The following is a 21,410-nucleotide window of genomic DNA, read 5'->3' on the forward strand; positions in this document are numbered from 1 at the left end:
GCCTTGGAAGTATTAACCCACCCGTCGTATTCACCAGATCTTGCTCCTTCAGATTACCACTTGTTCTGATCGATGGCACACGCACTTTCTGAGCAGCTCTTCAAAACGTGGAAAATTGGGTCTCTGAATGGTTTGCTTCAAAACAAGAAAAGTTCTATTGGGATGGTATCCACAAATTACCTGAAAGATGGGGGAAATGTGTAACTAGTGATGGACATTACTTTGAATAAAGCACTTTTGATGTTTCTCTTGAAATTATTGTGTGTTTTTTATTACAAAATCCACCATTATTAACTGGTACACCTAGTATTTATTTTTTTAGTTTTTGGATAAATACCTAGGAGTGGAATTGCTGGGTCCTTTCTTGCTTCTAGTTACAGCCTTTGTTTTAAAGTCTGTTTTGTTGCCATGGATGGGTGGCTCAGTTAGTTGGAGTATCATTCCATGCACCAAAAGGTTGCAGATTCAGTTCCCAGTCAGGGCACATACCTAGGTTATGGGAAGTGTATAGAAGGCAATTAATGATCGTTGTTTCTCTCTCACATCAATGTTTCTCCCCCCCCCCCCCCTTTACAAATAATCAATAGAAGCATATCCTTGGGTGAGGATCAAAAATAAGTAAATTTTAAAAAATAAAAATAAAGTCTGTTTTGTCTGGTATAAGTATTGCTACCCCACCTTTTTCTCCCCTCTTTCCATTTTCATAAAATATCTTTTTCCATCCCTTTACTTTCAGTCTGTGTGTGTCAAAATATCTTTTTCCATCCCTTTCAGTTTGTGTGTATCTTTCAGTCTGAAACAAGTCTCTTGTAGACAACATGTAAGGATTTTGTTTTATTATCCATTCAGCCACCATATGTCTTTTGAATGGAACATTTAATCCATTTGCATTTAAAGTACTTGTTGATAGATATGAGTTTTTGCCATGTTATTATTCCTATTTTCTATCTTTCTCCTTCTTCTTAAAGAAGACATTTCTTGTTATACTGGTTTGGTGGTGATGAACTCCTTTAGCTTTTTCTTGTCCCAGAAGCTCTTTATTTGTACTTCAATTCTAAATTATAGTATTGCTGGGTAGAGTAATCTTGGTTGTAGGTCCTTGCTTTTCATCACTTTAAATATTTCTTGCCACTTTCTAATGGCCTGTAAAGTTTCTGTTGAGAAATCAGCCAACAGTCTTATGTATGCTCCCTTGTAGATAACTAACTGTCTTTGGCTGCTTTTTAGATTCTCTCTTTATCTTTAACCTTTGGTATTTTAATTATGATGTGTCTTGGTATGGGCCTCTTTGGGTTTACCTTTTGGAACTCTTACCGGATTAGGGAAGTTTTCTGATATTATTTTTTCAAGCAAGTCTTCAGTTCCTTGCTCTCTTCTCCTTCTGGTATTCCCCTGAAGCAAATGTCAGTACACTTAAAGCTGTCCCAGAGGCTCCTTACACTATACTCTCTCTCTCTCTCTCTCTCTCTCTTTTTAATATATTTTTATTGATTTCAGAGAGGAAGAGGGAGGTAGAGAGAGAGAGAAATATCAATGATGACAGAGAATCATTGATTGGCTTCCTCTTGCACACCACCTACTGGGGATCGAACCTGCAACCCAGGCATTTGCCCTAGACCGGAATCGAATCCGGCACCCTTCAGTCCGTAGGCTGATGCTCTATCCACTGAGCCAAACCAGCTAGGGCTATGCTCTCTTTTTTGGATTCTTTCTTTTTGCTGTTCTGATTGGGTATTTTTTGCTTCCTTATATTCCAAATCAGTGATTTGATTCTTGGCTTCATCTACTCTACTATTGATTGATTCCCTTTCAGTTATTCTCCATTTTAGTTAGTGTGTTTTTTTTGTTGTTGTTGTTAATCTTCACCTGAGAATACTTTTTCATTGATTTTTAGAGAGTAGAAAGGGCGAGGGGAGACAGAGAGAGACAGAGACACATCGATTGGTTGCCTTCCTTATTTACCCCAATCAGAGCTGGGGATCGAACTTGCAAGCCAGGTACATGCCCTTGACTGAGAATTGAACCTGTAACCCTTCAGTGTGTGGGTCAACGCTCTAACCACTGAGAAACACTGGCCAGGACAGTGTGTCCGTCATTTCTGACTTCTTCTTTTTATGCTGTTGAAGTTCTCACTAAGTTCATTGGACATCCTTATAACTAGTGTTTTGAACTCTACGTCTAGTAGATTGCTTTATTGTTCAGATTATTACATTTGTTCCTCTTTTTACCCCCCCATAACTCCCCTCCACCCAGTTCCCACCCCACCCTCCTCCCTCACTCCCCATCCACTGTCCTCATCCATAGGTGCACGATTTTTGTCCAGTCACTTCCCTCATGTCCCTCACTCCTTTCCTCCCCTAGGATAGTCAGTCCACTCCCTTTCTATGCCCCTGATTCTATTAAAATCACTTAGTTCATTCTGTTCATCAGATTATTCACTTGATTTTCAGATTCACTTGATAGATGTATATTTGTTGTTCATAATTTGTATCTTTACCTTTTTCTTCTTCTTCCTCTTAAAGGATACCTTTCAGCATTTCATCTAATACTGGTTTGGTGGTGATGAACTCCTTTAGCTTTTTCTTATCTGTGAAGCTCTTTATCTGACCTTCAATTCTGAATGATAGCTTTGCTGGATAAAGTAATCTTGGTTATAGGTCCTTGGCATTCATCACTTTGAATATTTCTTGCCATTCCCTTCTGGCCTGCAAAGTTTTTGTTGAGAAATCAGCTGACAGTCATATGGGTACTCCCTTATAGGTAACTAACTGTCTTTCTCTTGCTGCTTTTAAGACTCTCTCTTTGTCTTTTGCTCTTGGCATTTTAATTATGATGTGTCTTGGTGTGGTCCTCTTTGGATTTCTTTTGTTTGGGGTTCTCTGCGCTTCCTGGACTTGTAAGTCTATTTCTTTCACCAGGTAGGGGAAGTTTTCTGTCATTATTTCTTCAAATAGGTTTTCAATATCTTGGTCTCTCTCATCTTCTGGCACCCCTATAATTCGGATGTTGGTACGCTTGAAGTTGTCCCAGAGGCTCCTTACACTATCTTCATATTTTTGGATTCTTTTTTCTTTTTTCTTTTTCAGTTGGGTGTTTTTTGCTTCTTCATATTTCAGATCGTTGACTTGATTCTTGCAATCCTCTAGTCTGCTGTTGGGAGTCTGTATAATATTCTTTATTTCAACCTCGAGGGTCTCATTAAGTTTATTGGCAGTTTCCAGAAAATTCTTGAAAAACCTTAAAAGTGTGGTTTTGAACTCTATATCCAGTAGTTTGCTTTCCTCCATTTCTGTCATTTGTGTCCTTTTTCTTTGTCTACGCATTTTTTATGCTTCCCTGTGTTGATAAAGTGGTTTTCTGGGCTAAGTGGTTTAGCCTCCCCAATTACCTGAGGAGGACACTTTTGGTGCACCCCCTTGTGGCCTTTGTGCACAGTCTTGTTGTAGTTAAACCTTGATTGTTGTAGGTATCACTGGGAAGAATTGACCTCCAGGCCAATTGGCTGTGAGAATCAGCTGTGTCTGCAGTGGGAGAACGTCTCTGCTGGAGACACCCATCCGGGGCAAGACTTGCTTCAATGGGGCTTTGGTGCTCACTGAGTCTGCCCCCTGAGTGTGTCCTTTATGGTTCCACAGAGGTGCAAACTCGATGGTCCCACTCTGACCTCTGGGCTTCCTGGCTCCTGGATCTCTAGGGAGGTGCTAATCTAGCCTCTGCCTTAGGCTATCCAGCAAAAGCCTCCCTGCAGGACTTGGGTGGGGCGGGTCCCACGGGATCGACAGGGCGGGGCTAGCAGTTATGGCTGCTCTCAGAGGCCCCACTTCTCAGTGTCCCAGCAATTGCTGTAAGCCCCTCCGAGAGAAAGCTGCCCTCGAGTTCTGGCCGATGCCAGACAGTCCCGCTTCTCCCGTTTGAGTCTGGGTCCCCAGAGACTCACCCGGAACTGGAGCTCAGAGCCCGAGACTCCCTCCTGATTTTAAACGACAACCGCGCCCTCAGCCGCCAGCCCGCTCCGTGTGTGCCTCTATACCTCAGTATTTTACTTCCGCACTGCACCCCCTTTGAGTCTCGGTATGCTTTTCTCTTTCCTTCTAATTGTAGAATTTCCACTCAGCCAGCCTTCCTGTGGTTCTGGATGATGTCTGTTCCATCTTTTAGTTGTATTTTTGAAGTGGTTGTTCGAGGCAGCAAACTCTGGTGTTTACCTATGCCCCCATTGTGGTTTCTCCTGTGAAACTCCTTTTTAGTTTTTTTACTGGAGTTTTCTGTTCTTTCATTTGGGACATATTTCTTTGTCTCCTCATTTTGACAGTCTTCCTGTGTTTGTTTCTATGTATTAGGTAGAACTGCTGTGTCTCCCAGGCTTGGTAGAATGGCCTAGTGTTGTAAGTGTTCTATGGGATCCAATGGCACAGCCTCCTCAATCACCTAAGCTGGGTCCTCGAGGTGCACACCCCAGGTGGGCCATGTACACCCTCCTCTTGTAGTTGAGCTTTGATTGCTGTTGGCACATCAATGGGAGGGATTTATTCCCAGGCTGATTGGCTTCCACAACTGGCTGCGACCATTGTGGATGACCTGCTATGCAGCAGTTCACCTCACGGTGCAAGACTCATTTCAGGGGGGCTTTGGTGCCCACTAAGTCTGCCCCTTGCATGTATCACTTGTGGAGGTTGTTGTATGGTGCTTTGGCATGGTCTGAACCTGTCCATTGGGTGCGCTGGCTCTGTGGCATCTCAGGAAGTGTACTCAAATCTCAGCGGCCTATGTCCTGCACACATGTTTGTAGGTATGACCTACAAACCTGTCTGAAGATGGATGCTACTTGTGCGGGGACTGGAGGTTCCTGGGAGAATCCAAGCTGAGAGAGGCCAGCTGCTGCTAGTGCCACTCCTGGGGCCACAGCAAGAGGTATGGCATATGTAGAGGCCAGATGATGCTTGTTTGAGAGATAGTAGGGAAGTCCAAAGCATGAACCAAAATAGGCTGTTTGCATGGAAAAGCCGCTAGAAACGGCATGGGTGGGCCCACAATTTAGGTGGGGCAGGGCCTCAGGAAATCAGCAAGGAGGGGCCAACACTGTTAGCCAGGTTGATAGAGACTCAGATATAGTGACTGCCTGCTGGCTTTGTGGGGGGAGGGCTCAGAATAGGAACGATGGCCTCTGCTGGCACTTCTGTCTGGGAGAAAGCTGCCCCTCCAACCATCACCCTGACACCAGACAATTCAGTCCCTCCTTGTATCTCCTCGTACGACACCTTTCGAGCTGCTGCCCCAGCTTTGGAGCTCAGAGAGAGTGAGTTCATCAGCAAGTTTGTGTGTGGACTCTTTAAGAGGAACATCTGGCTGGATCACCAGGAGTCCTCTCTCTCACTCAGCCACAGTCCCTGCTGGTTTTCACAGCTGAAGTGATGGGCACCGGGACCCTGTACTGGGGGGCATAGTGTGGGGCTGGGACCCTCATTCCTCAGGAGGGACCTCCACAGGCAAGATAACCTTTCTGATATTTAACAAACTGGGACCAGTCTGTTCCATGTCTTCACCTTTTTTACCAGTCTTGTAATGGCTTTTTCATCATATCCTTAGTTGTAGGACTTCTGTTCAGCTAGATTTCAGGCAGTTCTGAATGATGGTGGTTCTGTATTTTAGTTGTAATTTTGATGTTATTGCGGGAGGAAGCAAGTACAGAGTTTACCTACACTTACATCTTGACGAGAAATCTCTCAGACAGATTTTATTAAGCTTTTGCTTGAGCACAAGGGAGGCAGCACAGAGGAAGATCCTTCAAACTGGCTCTGCTTGGTGGCTTTGATAAGCTGGGAACAGAGTGGGCTTATGTGAAAAAAAACAGGCTTTTTTGAGAAAGGTGGGCTTGTGGAATTTTCCATTTCAGGTTCTGTCTACTTCCTCCTGCTGTCAGGTTGCTTAACAACTATCTTTGTTCCTGGGCTGTGAGGGCCAAGATGTTGAACTATTCATTACTGCCATCCTACAAAGGTAGTATAGTGGTCAAACCTTGATCAACTGTGTATGTAGTTTAAGCATCTGCACTTAGAAAGGATATAAAATCAACTAGCTCTGCGTTTTTGAGAAGGGAGTGGAAGGGTGGTGAAATTTTTGCCTCCTGGATTTCTCCTCTGGCCATCTGGTGTCCTTGGAGCCCTTTGCTGTCTCAGCCATACCATAAGATTTTTATTCTCTGCTTATGAATGTTTCAGAGACATGCCTTTCAGGGAAGAACTTTCTATATATATATATATATATATATATAATTTTTTAAAGAATGGGCCATCTTACAACGTAGGTAAATATTTCTGTACCTGAAAATTTCAGGAGGGGGTGGAACTTGGAAATGTGGTCTGAAGATTCCTCCCTGCCTGAGGTTAGAGAAATGACCACAAATCTCAACTGTAAGATCATAAGAATCTTTCCTGACTTCTTTCTGTCCTTTTTATTTCTCTGTGTTGCTTCTTGTTTTTTATAAGTAGTTTGGGATTTCTTAGGCCATCAAGATTGGATTGGGGGAGCCAGGCCAGGTAATCTAAATACATTCCGCCACTTCTTACACTGTGATGTTTTGGTCGGGTTAGAGTAATGGTCTTTAAAAAGCAAGAACATGTATTTTATATCAGTAGTACCAAGGGAAACATGCTAGAGTAGAACTCAAAAGACCTGTATTTAATTATAGAAGAAACCATAGGCAGCACAATCTCAGACATCTCTCATAGCAATATGTTTATGGCTACATCTCCCAAGGAAACTAAGGAGAAAATAAACAAATGGGACTCATCAAAATAAAAAGCTTCTGCACAGCAAAAGAAACCATCAACAAAATGAAAAGGGAGCCCACTATATGGGAGAACATATTTGCCAATGATGTATCTGATAAAGGGTTAATATCCAAGATATATAAAGAACTCATATAACTTAACAAAAGGAAGACAAACCAATTAAAAAGTGGGCAAAGGACCTAAATAGACACTTCTCCAAAGTGGACATACGGATGGCCAAGAGACATATGAAAAAAATGCTCAAAGGCACTAATCATTTGAGAGATTCAAATTAAAACGACAAAAGGACTTGCATGCATGCATATGAGCATAACTAATGGACACAGTATGGGGGTGAGGGCATGTGCTGGGCGGTGGGAGTGGCCAGGGAGAGGTCAATGGAGGAAAAAGGAAACTCATGTAATACTTTAAACAATAAAGAATTTAAATTAAAAAAAAAAATTAAAACAACAATGAGGTATCACCTCATACCTGTCAGAAGGATCCCATCAACAAATGAACAAATGACAAGTGCTGGTGAGGATGTGGAGAAAAGGGAACCCTAGTACACTGCTGGTGGGAATGCAGACGGTGCAGCCATTATTGAAAACAATATGGAGTTTCCTCAAAAAATTAAATAAGGAACTGCCATTTGAACCAGTAATCCCACTTCTAGGATAAGAATATATATCCTAAGAAACCCAAAACACCAATCAGAAAGAATGTATGCACCCCTATGTTCATAGCAGCACAGTTTACAATAGCTTAAGATCTGGAAATAGCCCAAGTGCCTATCAGTAGATGAGTGGATAAAAAAGCTGTGGTACATTTATACCATGGAATACTATGCAGTAGTAAAAAAAGAAGAATCTCTTACCCTTTGATACAGCATGGAGGGACCTGGAGCGAATCATGCTAAGTGAAATAAGTCAGTCTGAGAAAGACAAGTACCACATGATTTCACTCATATGTGAAATCTAAGTAACAAAATAAACTGATGAGCCCTAGCCGGTTTGGCTCAGTAGATAGAGCCTCGGCCTGTAGACCAATGGGTCCTGGGTTCAACTCAGGTCTAGGGCATGTATCTTGGTTGCAGACTTTTCCCCAGCCCAGGGCCTGGTCAGGGCTCGTGCAGGAGGCAACCAATTGTGTTTCTCTCACATCGATGTTTCTCTGTCTCCCCCACTCTCCCTAAAAATCAATGGAAAAATACCTTGGGTGAAGGTCAACTAATTAACTAACTAACTAAATAAATAAACTGATGAAGGGAGTGGATCCAGAGACCTGGAAGCATGAAACGGAGTGAGGAATCTCGGAGGGAAGGCGGGGGTGGGAAGAGGGTAAGTGGAAGGGAGGTAATCAACCAAAGACCTGTATGCATATATGCATAACTCATGGAAACAGACAATAGGGTGATGAAGGCCTGGGGTGAGGGGTGGGGGCAGGCTAGAGGTGGTTAATGGGGGATAAAAGGGGACATATGTAATACTTTCAACTAATTTTTTAAATGAATTAAAAAAAAAGAGACATATTTAATAGCAGCTCTGCCATTAATTGTATAGTCTCAGACAGTTCCCTGAGCCTCTTGGGATCAGTTTCCTCAACCATAGCTCGGTCTTTTATGCCAAAGTATTGCCTTGTTTATAACAAAACTAGAAGCCTGGTGCACAAAAATTTGTGCACTTGGGGGCGGGGGGCGGGTCTCTCAGCCCGGCCTGTGGCCTCTCGCAGTCTGGGACCCCTTGGGGGATGTCCACCTGCTGGCTTAGGCCCGCTCCCCAGGGGATAAGGCCTAAGCTGGCAGTCAGACATCCCTCTGGCAGCCAGGCAGCCCTTGGGGGATGTCCACTTGCCAGCGGGGAGCAGGCCTAAGCTACAATCGGACATCCTTAGTGCTGCTGAGGAGGCAGGATAGGCTCCTGCCACCACCACTGTGCTGGCAGCTGTCAGCCTGGCTTGTGGCTGAGCAGAGCCCCCCTTGTGGGAGCGCACTGACTACCAGAGGGCAGGACCTGAATTGAGTGTCTGCCAACTCGTGGTCAATGTGTGTCATAGTAACCAGGCATTCCCAGTCATTCTGCTGTTAGGGTAAATTTGCATATTACCCTTTTATTATATAGGATAGAGACCTGGTGCACGGGTGGGGACTGCCAGGTTTGCTCTGAAGGGTGTCCCAGATCAGGGTGGGGGTCCCACTGGGGTGCCTGGACAGGCTGGGTGAGGGGCTGAGGGCCGTTTTCAGGCTGGCCAAACCCCTTCAGGGTTGGAGTCCCCACTGGGGTGCCTGGCCAGCCTCGGCGAGGGGCTGATGGCCATTTTCAGGCTGGCCATGCCCCCCGGTGACCCAAGCTCCCAGCCTCTTCTTTTTTTTTTACGGCATTTATTTATCTTCTATAATTGAAACTTTGTAGCTGAGGGCAAGCGAGAAGCTTGGCTTCCTCCATTGCCAGGGGCAACCCAAGCTTCCTGCTCACTCCAGCTCCGTGGCCGCCGCCATCTTAGTTGGGTTAATTTGCATACTAGCTCCTGATTGGCTGGTGGGCGTGGCTTGAGTGTAGTGGAGGGACAGTTAATTTGCATGTTTCTCTTTTATTATATAAGATAGGCTACATTGATAGGCTAATACTGTTATTGCTGATGAGGCATTAAGGGTATGGGGAGTTGGTATTTGAGTTAACAGGCAGACCAAAATATCTATATATATGAAAGCCTAAGTGACATAACCAGACACCTGGAGAGGAGGAGCAGGGACGCATGCAGCTCACTCCCGTCCAAAGAGCAGCAGCCACGCAAGCAACCCACCCCCATCCGAGGAGCAGCAGACTTGCAATCCACCTGTACAAGTCCAAGGAGCGGTAGCCCGACAAGCAGCCCAACACATCAAAGGAACAACAGCCACCCCCATTCAAGGAATAGTAGCCACTTGAGCAGACCACCCCAGTTCAAGGAGTAGCGGCTGGGTGTGTAGCCTGCCCCCACCCAAGGAACAGCAGCCTCGTGATCAGCACACCCTCTGTCTGAGGAACAGCAGCTGTGTGAGGAGCCTCCCCCCACCAGCCAGAGGAGCCACCACGGGTGTGAACAGCACCCACCAGAGGAGCTGCTGCCAACTGAGGAGCAACTGCTACCACAGCCGCCCGAGGAGCAACCACAGCCCGAGGAGCCACAGCCACCAAAGAAGCAGCCCCTAAATGACTCAACATCTAGATCTGTTGGTGAGATCAAACATGGGTAGACAAAGAAACCCCCAAAGGAAAGAAAACGAGGACGCGCCAGAAAAGTGGGTAAGTGAAACAGAGGCATGAAACATGTCAGAAAAAGAATTCAGATTAAGGGTCCTAGAGTGCATAAACCGGATGGAGGAAAAAATCAACAACTTATGCAAGAATAAAAAAGAAACGGATGAAAAAAATCAACAAATTATGTAAGAACCAAGAAGAAATGAAGAGTGATATACCTGCAATAAAAAACATCATTGAAAGTTTCAACAGTAGACTAGGAGAAGCGGAGGACCGAATTAACGAATTAGAAGACAGGGAAACAAAACACACCCAAACTGAACTGCAATTGGAGAAAAAAAATTAACAGACAGGAGGAGAGCCTAAGGGAGCTTTGGGACAACATGAAACGAAACAACATATGAATAATAAGGCGTGCCAGAACAACAGAAAGAGGAACAAGGTTTAGACAACCTATTGGAAGAAATAATATCAGAAAACTTCCTGAGGTGGGGAAGAAAAAAGTCACACAAGAACAGAGAGTCCCAAACAAGGTGAACCCGAAAAGACCCACGCCAAGACACATCATAATTACCATGGCAAATGTTCAGGACAAAGAGAGAATCTTACAGGCTGTAAGAGAGAGATGGAAAATTACATACAAGGGATCTCCCATTAGATTATCAAATGATTTCTCAACAGAAACACATCAGGCCAGAAAAGAATGGATGGAAGTTTACAAAGTGATGCAAAGCAAAGGACTGAATCCAAGAATACTCTATCCAGCAAGGCTATCATTCAAAATTGAAGGGGAAATAAGAAGCTTCACAGACAAAAAAAGGTTAAGGAAGTTTATCACCACCAAGCCAGCAATGCAAGAAGTGCTAAAGGGTCTGATGTAAAAAGAAGAAATAAAAAGCTAAGAAAGAAAAGAGCCACACAAAAAAAGAAGTGGCTACAAACAAGTACCTTTCAATAATAACTTTAAACGTAAACGGACTAAATGCTCCAACCAAAAGACATCGAGTGGCTGAATGGATAAAAAAACATGACCCATACATTTGCTGTCTACAAGAGACCCACCTCATTAGAAGGGACTCACATAGACTGAAAGTGTAGGGATGGAAAAATATCTTTCAGGCAAATGGAAATAAAAAGAAAGCTGGGGTAGCAATACTTATATCAGACAAAATAGACATCAAAGAAAAGGCTATAACAAGAGATGAGGAAGGCCACTTCATAATATTAAAGGGATCGATACAACAAGAAGATATAACCCTGGTAAACATATATGCACCCAATGCAGGAGCACCCAAATACATAAAAAAAAAACTCCTGGAAGATATCAAAGGAGAGGTTGACAACAATACAATCATAGAAGGGGACTTTAATACACCACTGACATCACTGGATAAATCCTCTAGACAAAAAAATCAGCAAAGAAACAGCAATCCTTTATGACTCACTAGATCAGATGGACTTAATTGACATCTTCAGAATATTTCACACCAAAGCCAAGGAATATACGTTTTTCTCAAGTGCACATGGGACATTTTCAAAAATAGACCACATACTGGGTCACAAGCAAAGTCTCCCCAAATTCAAGAAGATTGAAATCATACCAAGCGTCTTCTCAGATCACAATGGCATAATATTAGAAATAAACTACAATAAAAACAACCCAAAATACTCAAACACTTGGAAGCTGAATAGCATGTTATTAAATATTGATTGGGTTACCAATGAGATGAAGAAGAAATTAAAAACATCCTGGAAAATAATGACGATGAAAACACAACAATCCAAAACCTATGGGACACAATGAAAGCAGTCCTGAGAGGGAAGTTTATAGTCCTACCGGCCTACCTCAAAAAACAAGAAAAAATGGTAGTAAGTCATCTAACTCTACATCTCAAAGAATTAGCAAGAGAGCAACAAGAAAAGCCCAGAGTGAGCAGAAGGAAGGAGATAATAAAGATTAGAGCAGAAATAAATGACATAGAGATCAAAAAAACAATACAGAAAATCAATGAAACCAAGAGCTGGTTCTTTGAAAGGATAAACAAGATTGATGAACCTGTAGCCCGGCTCACCAAGAAGCAAAGAGAGAGTACCTAAATAAACAAAATCAGAAATGATAGAGGCGAAATAACAACAGACCCCACAGAAATACAAATGATTCTTAAAAAATACTTTGGAAAACTCTGCTCCAACAAACTAGACAACCTGGAGGAAATGGACATATTCCTAGAAAAATACAACATTCCAAAACTCAATCAGGAAGAATCTAAAAATCTCAATAGGCCAATAACTATGGAAGAAATTGAAGCAGTCATCAAAAAGCTTCAGCAAACAAAAGCCGAGAGCTAGATGGCTTCACGGGACTTTTCCCAAACATTCAAGGAAGAACTAAAACCTATCCTCCTTAGACTACTACAAAAAATTCAAGAGGAAGGAACACTTCCAAGCTCATTCTATGAAGCCAGCATCAGATAAAGACAACAGAATGAAAGAGAATTACAGGCCAATATCCCTCATGAACAAAGATGCCAAAATCATCAACAAAATCTTAGCAAATCGGATCCAGCAGTATATCAGAAAGATCATACATACACCATGACCAAGTAGGATTTATCCCAGGGATGCAAGGATGGTACAATATCCGCAAATCAATAAACGTGGTACATCACATAAACAAATTGAAAGAAAAAGACCACATAGTCATATCAGTTGATGCAGAAAAAACAGTTTGACAAAATTCAACACCCATTTTTGATAAAAACTCTCAGCAAGGTGGGAGTAGAAGGATCATACCTCAACATAATAAAAGCCATATATGACAAACCCACAGCCAACATCATACTCAATGGACAAAAACTAAAACCATTTCCCCTAAGAACAGTAACAACTCAGGGATGCCCACTCTCACCACTCCTGTTCGGCATAGTACTGGAAGTATTGGCCATTGCAATTAGACAAGAAGAAGAAATAAAAGGCATCCAAATTGGAAAAGAAGAAGTAAAACTGTCCTTATTCGCAGATGACATGATATTATACATACAAAACCCTAAAGACTCCATCAAAAAACTATTAGACTTAATAAATGAATTTGGAAATGTAGCAGGATATAAAATTAATGCCAAGAAATCTATGGCATTTCTACATACCAATAGTGAACTTACAGGAAGAGAGACTAAAAAAGCAATCCCATTTACCATCGCAGCACAAAAATTAAGATACCTAGGAATAAACTTACCTAACGAGGTAAAAGACCTCTACTCAGAAAACTACAGGACATTGAAAAAAGAGGTAGAGGAAGACATAAACAGATGGAAGAACATACCGTGTTCTTGGATTGGTAGAAGCAACATCATTAAAATGTCCGTACTGTCCAAAGCAATCTATAAATTCAATGCACTTCTCATTAAAATACCAATGGCATATTTCACAGATCTAGAACGAACTCTCCAAAAATTCATCTGGAATAAAATATGACCCCGAATAGCTGCAGCAATCCTGAGAAGGAAGAACGAAATAGGCGGGATCTCAATACCAGATATCAAGCTGTATTACAAAGCCACTGTTCTCAAAACTGCCTGGTACTGGCACAAAAACAGACATATAGATCAATGGAGTAGAATAGAGAGCCCAGAAATCGACCCGAACCAATATGCTCAATTAATATTTGACAAAGGAGGCAAGAACATACAAGGGAGTCAAGACAGTTTCTGCAATAAATCGTGTTGCAAAAATTGGATAGATACATGCAAGAAAATGAAACTAGACCACCAACTTACACCATACACAAAAATAAACTCAAAATGGATAAAGGACTTAAATATAAGACGCGAAACCATAAAAATACTAGAGGAATCCAAAGGCAAAATCTCAGACATATGCCGAAGCAATTTCTTCACTGATACAGCTCCTTGGGTATTGGAAACTAAAGAGAAAATAAACAAATGCGACTACATCAAAATAAAAAGCTTCTATACAGAAAAATAAACCATCAACAAAGCAACAGGAAAGCCCACTGCATGCGAGAACATATTTGCCAATGTTATCACCGATAAAGGTTTAATCTCCAACATTTATAGGGAACTCATACAACTTAACAAAAGGAAGATAAACATCTCAATCAAAAATGGGCAACGGACCTAAATAGACACTTTTCAGAAGAGGACATTCAGAAAGCCAAGAGACATGAAAACATGCTCAAAGTCACTAATCATCCGAGAGATGCAAATCAGAAGAACAATGACGTACCATCTCACAGCTGTCATAATGGCTATCATCAACAAATCAACAAACGACAAGTGTTGGAGAGGATGTCGAGAAAAAGGAACATTCATGCACTGCTGGTGGGAATGCAGACTGGTGCAGCCGCTATGGAAGACAGTATGGAGTTTCCTCAAAAAGTTAAAAATGGAACTCCCATTTGACCCAGTGATCCCACTTCTAGGAATATATCCCAACAAATCAGAAACACCAATCAGAAAGGATATATGCACCCCTATGTTCATAGCAGCCCAATTCACCTTAGCTAAGATTTGGAAACAGCCTAAGTGCCCATTAGCAGATGAATGGATTAGGAAACTGTGGTACATTTGCACGATGGAATACTATGCTGCTGTAAAAAAAGAAGGAATTCTTACCATTTGCAATAGCATGGATGGAACTGGAGAGCATTATGCTAAGTGAAATAAGCCAGTCAATGAAAGAATAATACCACATGATCTCACTCAGTTATGGATAATTAAGACCGTTATAAACTGATGAGCAAAAATAAATACAGAGGCAGAGCAACATCGAACAGACCGTCAAACTACAACGAGAAGGCTGGGGAGGGTTGTGGGGTGGGGTTGGGGTAAGAGATCAACCGAAGGACTTGTATGCATGCATACGAGCATAGCCAATATACACATGACACTGGGGGGCATGGGAGGCTAGGGGAGGGCCTTGGGGAGAAAAAAAAGGAGACATATATAATACTCTTTGTAATACTTTAAGCAATATAACAATTAATAAAATAAAATATCCAAAAATAAAAATAAAATAAACGCCTAAGTGACCATTTCGTCTGAACGACTGGCCAACCAGTCGCTATGATGCACACCACCATGGGGCAGTTTCTCAATTCAGGAGCTGCCCCCTGGCGGTCAGTGCGTTCCCACTGCCAACCTCCCAAGGTTTTTTCTCCTGGCCAGCAGGCCTCAATCGGAACTTGGGTGAGATGGCTCCAATTGGCCCTGATCACCGGCCAGGCCTAGGGACCCCACCCATGCATGAATTCGTGTACTGGGCCTCTAGTGTAAATATAAAAGGTTAAAATTCCAGTCATGATTCCTTAGGCCTTTCGAGCCAAACCATGTGCATAAGTAAAAATTGAGTAAGAGTATTGTTAAAATATAAAACATGATTAAGAGCAAATCTCATGTCATTTTGAGTTTTAAAAGACTTTTGTGAAGTAAAGACGGATAGAAATGTAAAGTTCCTGGTTACATGGAATAGAAGCATAAAACTGGTGTTCCTTAAAATCATGCTAAGTGAAATAAGTCTTCTGGGATGATATCAGAGAGCAACTAAAGTCCTTTTTAGGGAAAATGCTATTTAAGAGATGAACTACAGGCAGAATACACCATGGGAATAAACATTTAGGAAATGAAAACTAGAAATCACTACATAAAGGAGTCCTTGCTTGAGAAAAAGAGACTATGTGTAGTTCAGACATTTTTCCAAAAATTAAAAATCTCTTGACAAACACTAAAATTTTTACTGCTACCTATTTCATTACCTTTTTGCTGGAGGAATTAAATTTTCTCTGTAAAGAAACAAAGATGCAGAAATATTTAGTTGGATCTTCTTTGCCTTCATTAAGTACAGCAAATATTTTTTAATCTATCAAAAGTATGTAGTTTTATCATGGAATACTATGCAGCTCTTACCCTTTGAGATATCATGGAGGGACCTGGAGAGTATTATGCTAAGGGAAATAAGCCAGTCAGACAAAGAGAAGTATCACATGATCTCACTCATGTGGAATCTAATGAACAAAATAAACTGTTGAACAAAATAGATCCAGAGACATAGAAGCATGGAACAGATTGTCAAATCTCAGAGGGAAGGTGGGGGTCGGGTGGGGGGTGGGAAGAGATCAACCAAAGAACTTGTATGCATATATGCATAACCCATGGACACAGACAATAGGGTGGTGGAGGTAAGGGGTGAGTGCGGGCTATAAGGGGTCAATAGGAGGAAAAAGGGGACAGATGTAATACTTTCAACAATAAAGATTAAAAAAAAAAAACCAAAGGGACAAGGAAAGACAGTATGTAGTATAGTTAAAATATAATTGATTTAGCTTCTTAAAGAAATTTGAAGACAAATTTTGCCTTCATAGAAGAAAATTTTTGCGTGTGTGTTTTTTTTTCTGTTCTGGATAAAACTTTGTTTTTTCTGAGCACGATAGTTAATAATTTTGGGATTAAAAAGTATTAATAGTTATTTCTACTTTTATAGTTCTACTTGTCCAATTCTGAAAGGGAACATTATGAAAAAGAATTCAGCCAAGAACGACAACAAGAAATTTTGAGAAGAACAGCGAAGGACTTACCTATCTACACCACATCAGGCTCAAGGAGTAAGAAAAACAAATTTTAAGCTTTTCTACTCAAAGCATTTTTAAAAATATGGTCATACCTGCCAAGATTTATTTGCATGATTTGACTATTAAATGGATATTTCAATTCCTAAAATAACATAGGCAAGAATAAGATTTTTCTAATGTTCTGTCTTCTGTGATATTTTAGATATAGATATGTATATATATTGATACAGATTTTTTAAAAGATTTCCTTTAATATGAGTCTCTTTTTCTCTACATGTTCTTTTTTTCCCAACTTCACCTTTATGGCTAAAAGTTTGAGTTATGATTCTTAGTAAACTATCATTTGGAAATTCTGGTTTGAATTTGAATATTATGTGTCATCTCTGAGTAATTATAAAAAATCAAGAACATGCTAAATTAGAGAGGAGAGAAGTAGAAGCTAATATTCAGAGCCAGAATTTGAACTCAGGTTTGTGTGGTGCCAAAGCTGTTGGTATTTCCACTGTCCCACTGCCTCCATTGAGAGATATGTGACTGCAGTAGCAGCTTCCTTTTCTCAGGGACAGAACCTTATGATAGGGGTGAAACTATGAGTGGCCAAACTGATTATTTAAATATAGTAACCTGTTTTAAATTATGTATCATGTAACTCAAGAATTCATTAAATACCAGATAATACTAGTAGCTAACAATTACTCTGTTATGAGTGCTTTGCACCTATAAACTCATTTAAACTTCACAACAATCCTGTGACGGTGATACTGTTGTCTACAGATTAGGAAACTGAGACACAATGGGCTTAAGTATCTTTTTCAAGGTCAGACAGATATATGTAAAAAAAATGGGTTTAAAGAAAAGTGCTCTGGCTTCAGGACCCACCAGTGCTTCTCCACCCAGTGGGAAACAAAAGACTTTTCCTGTGTATAGTTATATACACACTAGAGGCCTGGTACACTAAATTTGTGCACTCGGGGGGGACGGGGGCTCCCTCAGCCTGGCCTGTGCCCTCTCGCAGTCTGGGACCCCTCGGGAGATAACGACCTGCTGGCTTAGGCCTGCTCCCGGGTGGCAGAGGGCAGGCCCAATCCCTAGGTGCAGCCCCTGGTCGGGCTCAGAGCAGGGCCGATTGGGGAGTTGGGGCACCACCCCTGTCATGCACAGAGCAGGGTGGATCGGGAGGTTGCGATGCCACCCTCAGTCACGCTCAGGGTAGGGCCGATTAGGGGGTTGGGGCACCGCCCCCTATCACACTCAAGGCAGGGTCGATGGGGAGGTTGCGGCGCCACCCCCTGTCACGCACAGAGCAGGGCCAATCAGGGGGTTAGGGCGCTGCCTCCTGTCACTCACAAGCAGGGCTCATCAGGGGGGTTGGGGCTCCGTACCCTGCCACGCACAGAGCAGGGTCGATCAGGGGGTTGGGGAGCTCCCCCCGTCACGCACAGAGCAGGGCCAATCGGGGTTGAGGAGCTCCCCCCTGTCACTCACAGAGTAGGGCCGATAGGGGAGTTGGGGCACCGCCCCGTCAAACACAGAGCAGGGCGGATCACGGGGTTGGGGCGCCACACCTGTCACACTCAGGGCAGGGCTGATGGGGAGGTTATGGCTCTACCCCGTCACACACAGAACAGGGCCCGTGGGGGGGGGGGGTGTTGGGGCGCCGCCCTCTATCACCCACAGAGCAGGGCCGGTCAGGGGATTGGGGCATCCCCACTGTCACACTCAGGGCAGGGCTGATGGGGAGGTTATGGCTCTACCCCACCACACACAGAGCAGGGCCCGTTGGGGGTGGTGTTGGGGCGCCACACCCTGTCACACACAGAGCCGCAGGGCGATCAGGGGGTTGGGGAGCTTCCCCCTATCAGGCACAGAGCAGGGCTGATCAGGGGTTTGGGGTGCCTTCCCCTGTCACGAACAGAGCAGGTCGGATAGGGAGGTTGTGGCCCCGCCCCCTGTCACACACAGAGCCACAGGGCGATCAGGGGGTTTGGGCGCTGCCCCCTGTCACGCTGATCCCAGTGCCGGGAGGCCTCACTGCTCCGCTGATCCCGGTGCTGGGAGGCATTTTACCCTTTTACTATATAGAATAGAGGCCTGGTGCACGGGTGTGGGCCGGCTGGTTTGCCCTGAAGGGTGTCCTGGATCAGGGTGGGGGTCCCCACTTGGGTGCCTGGCCAGCCTGGATGAGGGGATGATGGCTGTTTGCAGCTGGTCACACACCCTTCAGGGTGGGGGTCCTCACTGGGGTGCCTGGCCAGTCTGGGTGAGGGGCTGAGGGCTGTTTTCAGGCTGGCGGGTGACTGAAGCTCCCAACCGCTCCTTTTTTTTTTTTTTTTTTTTTTTTTTTATTCTGGGCCAGCTTTAGCTCTGAGGCTTGGCTCCAGCTCTTAGGCCTCGGCTGCTGAAAGCAGGTATCTGGTTTGTTTGGGTTCTATAATTGAAACACTGTTTCAACTCCAGCTCTGAGATCCCGGCTGGCTGAAAGCAGGTTTCTGGGGTTTTGTTTAGCTTCTATATTTGTAACAATGTTTCAAACTGCAAGCTCAGAGGCCGGCAGTGGCAGGCGGGGAACGTTGGAGTCCTCCGTCACTGGAGCAAGCAAGCTTTATGTTCGCTTCAAGCTGCCTGGCTGCCGGCTGCCATCTTGGCTGGCAATTAATTTGCATATTGCCCTGATTAGCCAATGGGAAGGGTATCCGAGGTATGGCTAATTACCATGTTTCTCTTTTATTAGATAGGATTGTGAGTTCAGAAAGTATAAAGTTTGCACAAGATTTTTGGAGGGGATATTTGACCAAGTTTTTCGTTTTTTTGATGCATTTAATGCTGTCCTTCTTACATAATTTAGTATATTACCATATGGAATGAAAACATGGATTTCAAATCAGACCCCACTTTCCCATTACTAGTAGTACAATGAGAGTTAAACTTTCTAAGCCCTAGTTTCCTCATTTTAAAATGAGGATAATATCTACATCTCTGGGTTAGTCGAAGTATTAAATGAGAAACATAGATGAGATATGCACTTAGTATAGATCTTTGTACATAATGAATTTGCAATATATGATAGCTTATTTAAAATAATCCTTTGTTAAAAAATATTTTTATTGCTTTTTAGAGAGAGATAGAAAGGAAAAGGGAGAGAGAGAGAAACATCGATCAGCTGACTCCCTTACATCCCCTACCAGGGATCAAGCCCTAAACCCCAGCATGTGCGCTTACCAGGGATAGAACCTTATGGTATATCCTTATGGTGCATGGACATTGCCCAACCAACTGAGCCACATCAGCCAGGGCAATCTTTTCTTATATTTAATTATGAAAGGTCTGGTTAATAATAATTCTTAGTAGTTAACAATACTTCTCTGCAGATTAGATGTGTTTAACCCAAAGTCCAAGATTTCAAAGAATTTAGGAAGCCCTGAGGTTTTACACAAAATTTCAAGTAGCCTATTCATAACAAGATCATCTGAGCAGTACATGTGCTCCAAAGAGTTAAGAGCCATGATGTGAAATCTTGACTCTTTTTTAAAAAAATACATTTTATTGATTTTTTTACAGAGAGGAAGGGAGAGGTATAGATAGTGAGAAACATCGATGAGCTGCCTCCTGCACACCCCCTACTGGGGATGTGCCTGCAACCAAGGTACATGCCTTTGACCAGAATTGAACCTGGGACCCTTGAGTCCGCAGGCCGATGCTCTATCCACTTAGCCAAACCAGTTAAGGCTTGACTGTTTTTTTAAAAAAATATTTTTATTGGTTTTTAGAGAAGAAGGGAGAGGGAGAGAGAAACATCGGTTCGAGAATGGATCATCGTCCCTGCTGAGGATTAAGCCCACAGGCCGTGTATGTGCCCTGATCAGCAATTGAACTGGAAGGCTTTTGGTGCACTGCACAATGCCCAGCCACCTGAGCCATACCAGCCAGGGCTAAAATCTTTACTCTTAAAAAAGCTTTTCTGCTTTTCATTACATAAAATGGCTGCCCTCTAATCTGAATAGTAGCTTCATCTATTGAATAATACATCAGTATCAGGCCAAGCACTTTATTGGTGATTGTTTAATCCTCAGAACAATTCTGAGATGGGTGCTGCACTTGTCCCCATTTTAGAGATGTGAGGCACAGTGAGAAATACCCAGAGTCTCAAGTGGCCAGGCCTGGGATATGTGCCTTATTTTCTGACTGCTGGCAGGTCTTGCTCTGGGGAACTATTTTATACTGTATTTCTACTGCTTAGAATCCCAAACTCTGGGGCTTTTTCTTTTTCTTGCTACAGAAGCAATACCTATAGATCTTTAAAGAACAAAGTTACAGAAAAATGTTACAGAAAGTCGACTTTTCATAGACCAGAGATCATTGAAAGTATGGAGGTGCCTTCACAGAGGGGAGTTAGGGTGCTGGGCATCAGAGTGGGGTCTTCTCACTGAATTCTTTTGTGTGTGCTTTTTCGCGCTATGTGGATATATTATTATCTATTCAGGAAACAAAATGTGTCTTTCCAAACCTTCTCCCCTCCAATCTCAATCCAACCAGCAGTTATCTCTAGCTTTGTTCCACACTGTTTCCCTGTGTTAACTCTGCTAACACAGAGGTGGAGTTGTCCTTCCCCACCTTTTTTTTTTTTTCTTTTGGTTGTTGTGCTGCCTGGAATGATTATTTTTCTCCCTTTAAATCCAGTTTAAAGTTTTTGTTTTTGTTTTTAATATATTTTTATTGATTTTTTACAGAGAGAAAGGGAGAGGATTAGAGAGTTAGAAACATCAATGAGAGAGAAACATCAACCAGCTGCCTCCTGCACACCTCCCACTGGGGATG

The 21,410-nt window shown here is 42.8% G+C and overlaps 1 protein-coding gene across 23 annotated transcripts in view; it reads left to right on the forward strand.

The window, feature by feature from the left end:
- Positions 1-21,410, forward strand: part of ZDHHC20 (zinc finger DHHC-type palmitoyltransferase 20) — a 99,013-nt gene that overhangs the window by 24,443 nt on the left and 53,160 nt on the right. For 21 of the 23 annotated variants that reach the window (XM_036297465.1, XM_036297449.1, XM_036297461.1 and 18 more), the window contains one exon: positions 16,508-16,628. In XM_036297465.1, the coding sequence (XP_036153358.1) occupies positions 16,508-16,628 (121 nt within the window). Of the gene's footprint in view, positions 1-4,789; positions 4,912-16,507; positions 16,629-21,410 lie in introns of all 23 variants that reach the window. The other 2 variants (XM_036297454.1, XM_036297453.1) reach the window with 1 other exon arrangement.

The sequence above is a fragment of the Myotis myotis genome, unplaced genomic scaffold (genome assembly GCF_014108235.1).
Source record: "Myotis myotis isolate mMyoMyo1 unplaced genomic scaffold, mMyoMyo1.p scaffold_m19_p_3, whole genome shotgun sequence".
Classification (NCBI taxonomy): Eukaryota; Metazoa; Chordata; class Mammalia; order Chiroptera; family Vespertilionidae; genus Myotis; species Myotis myotis.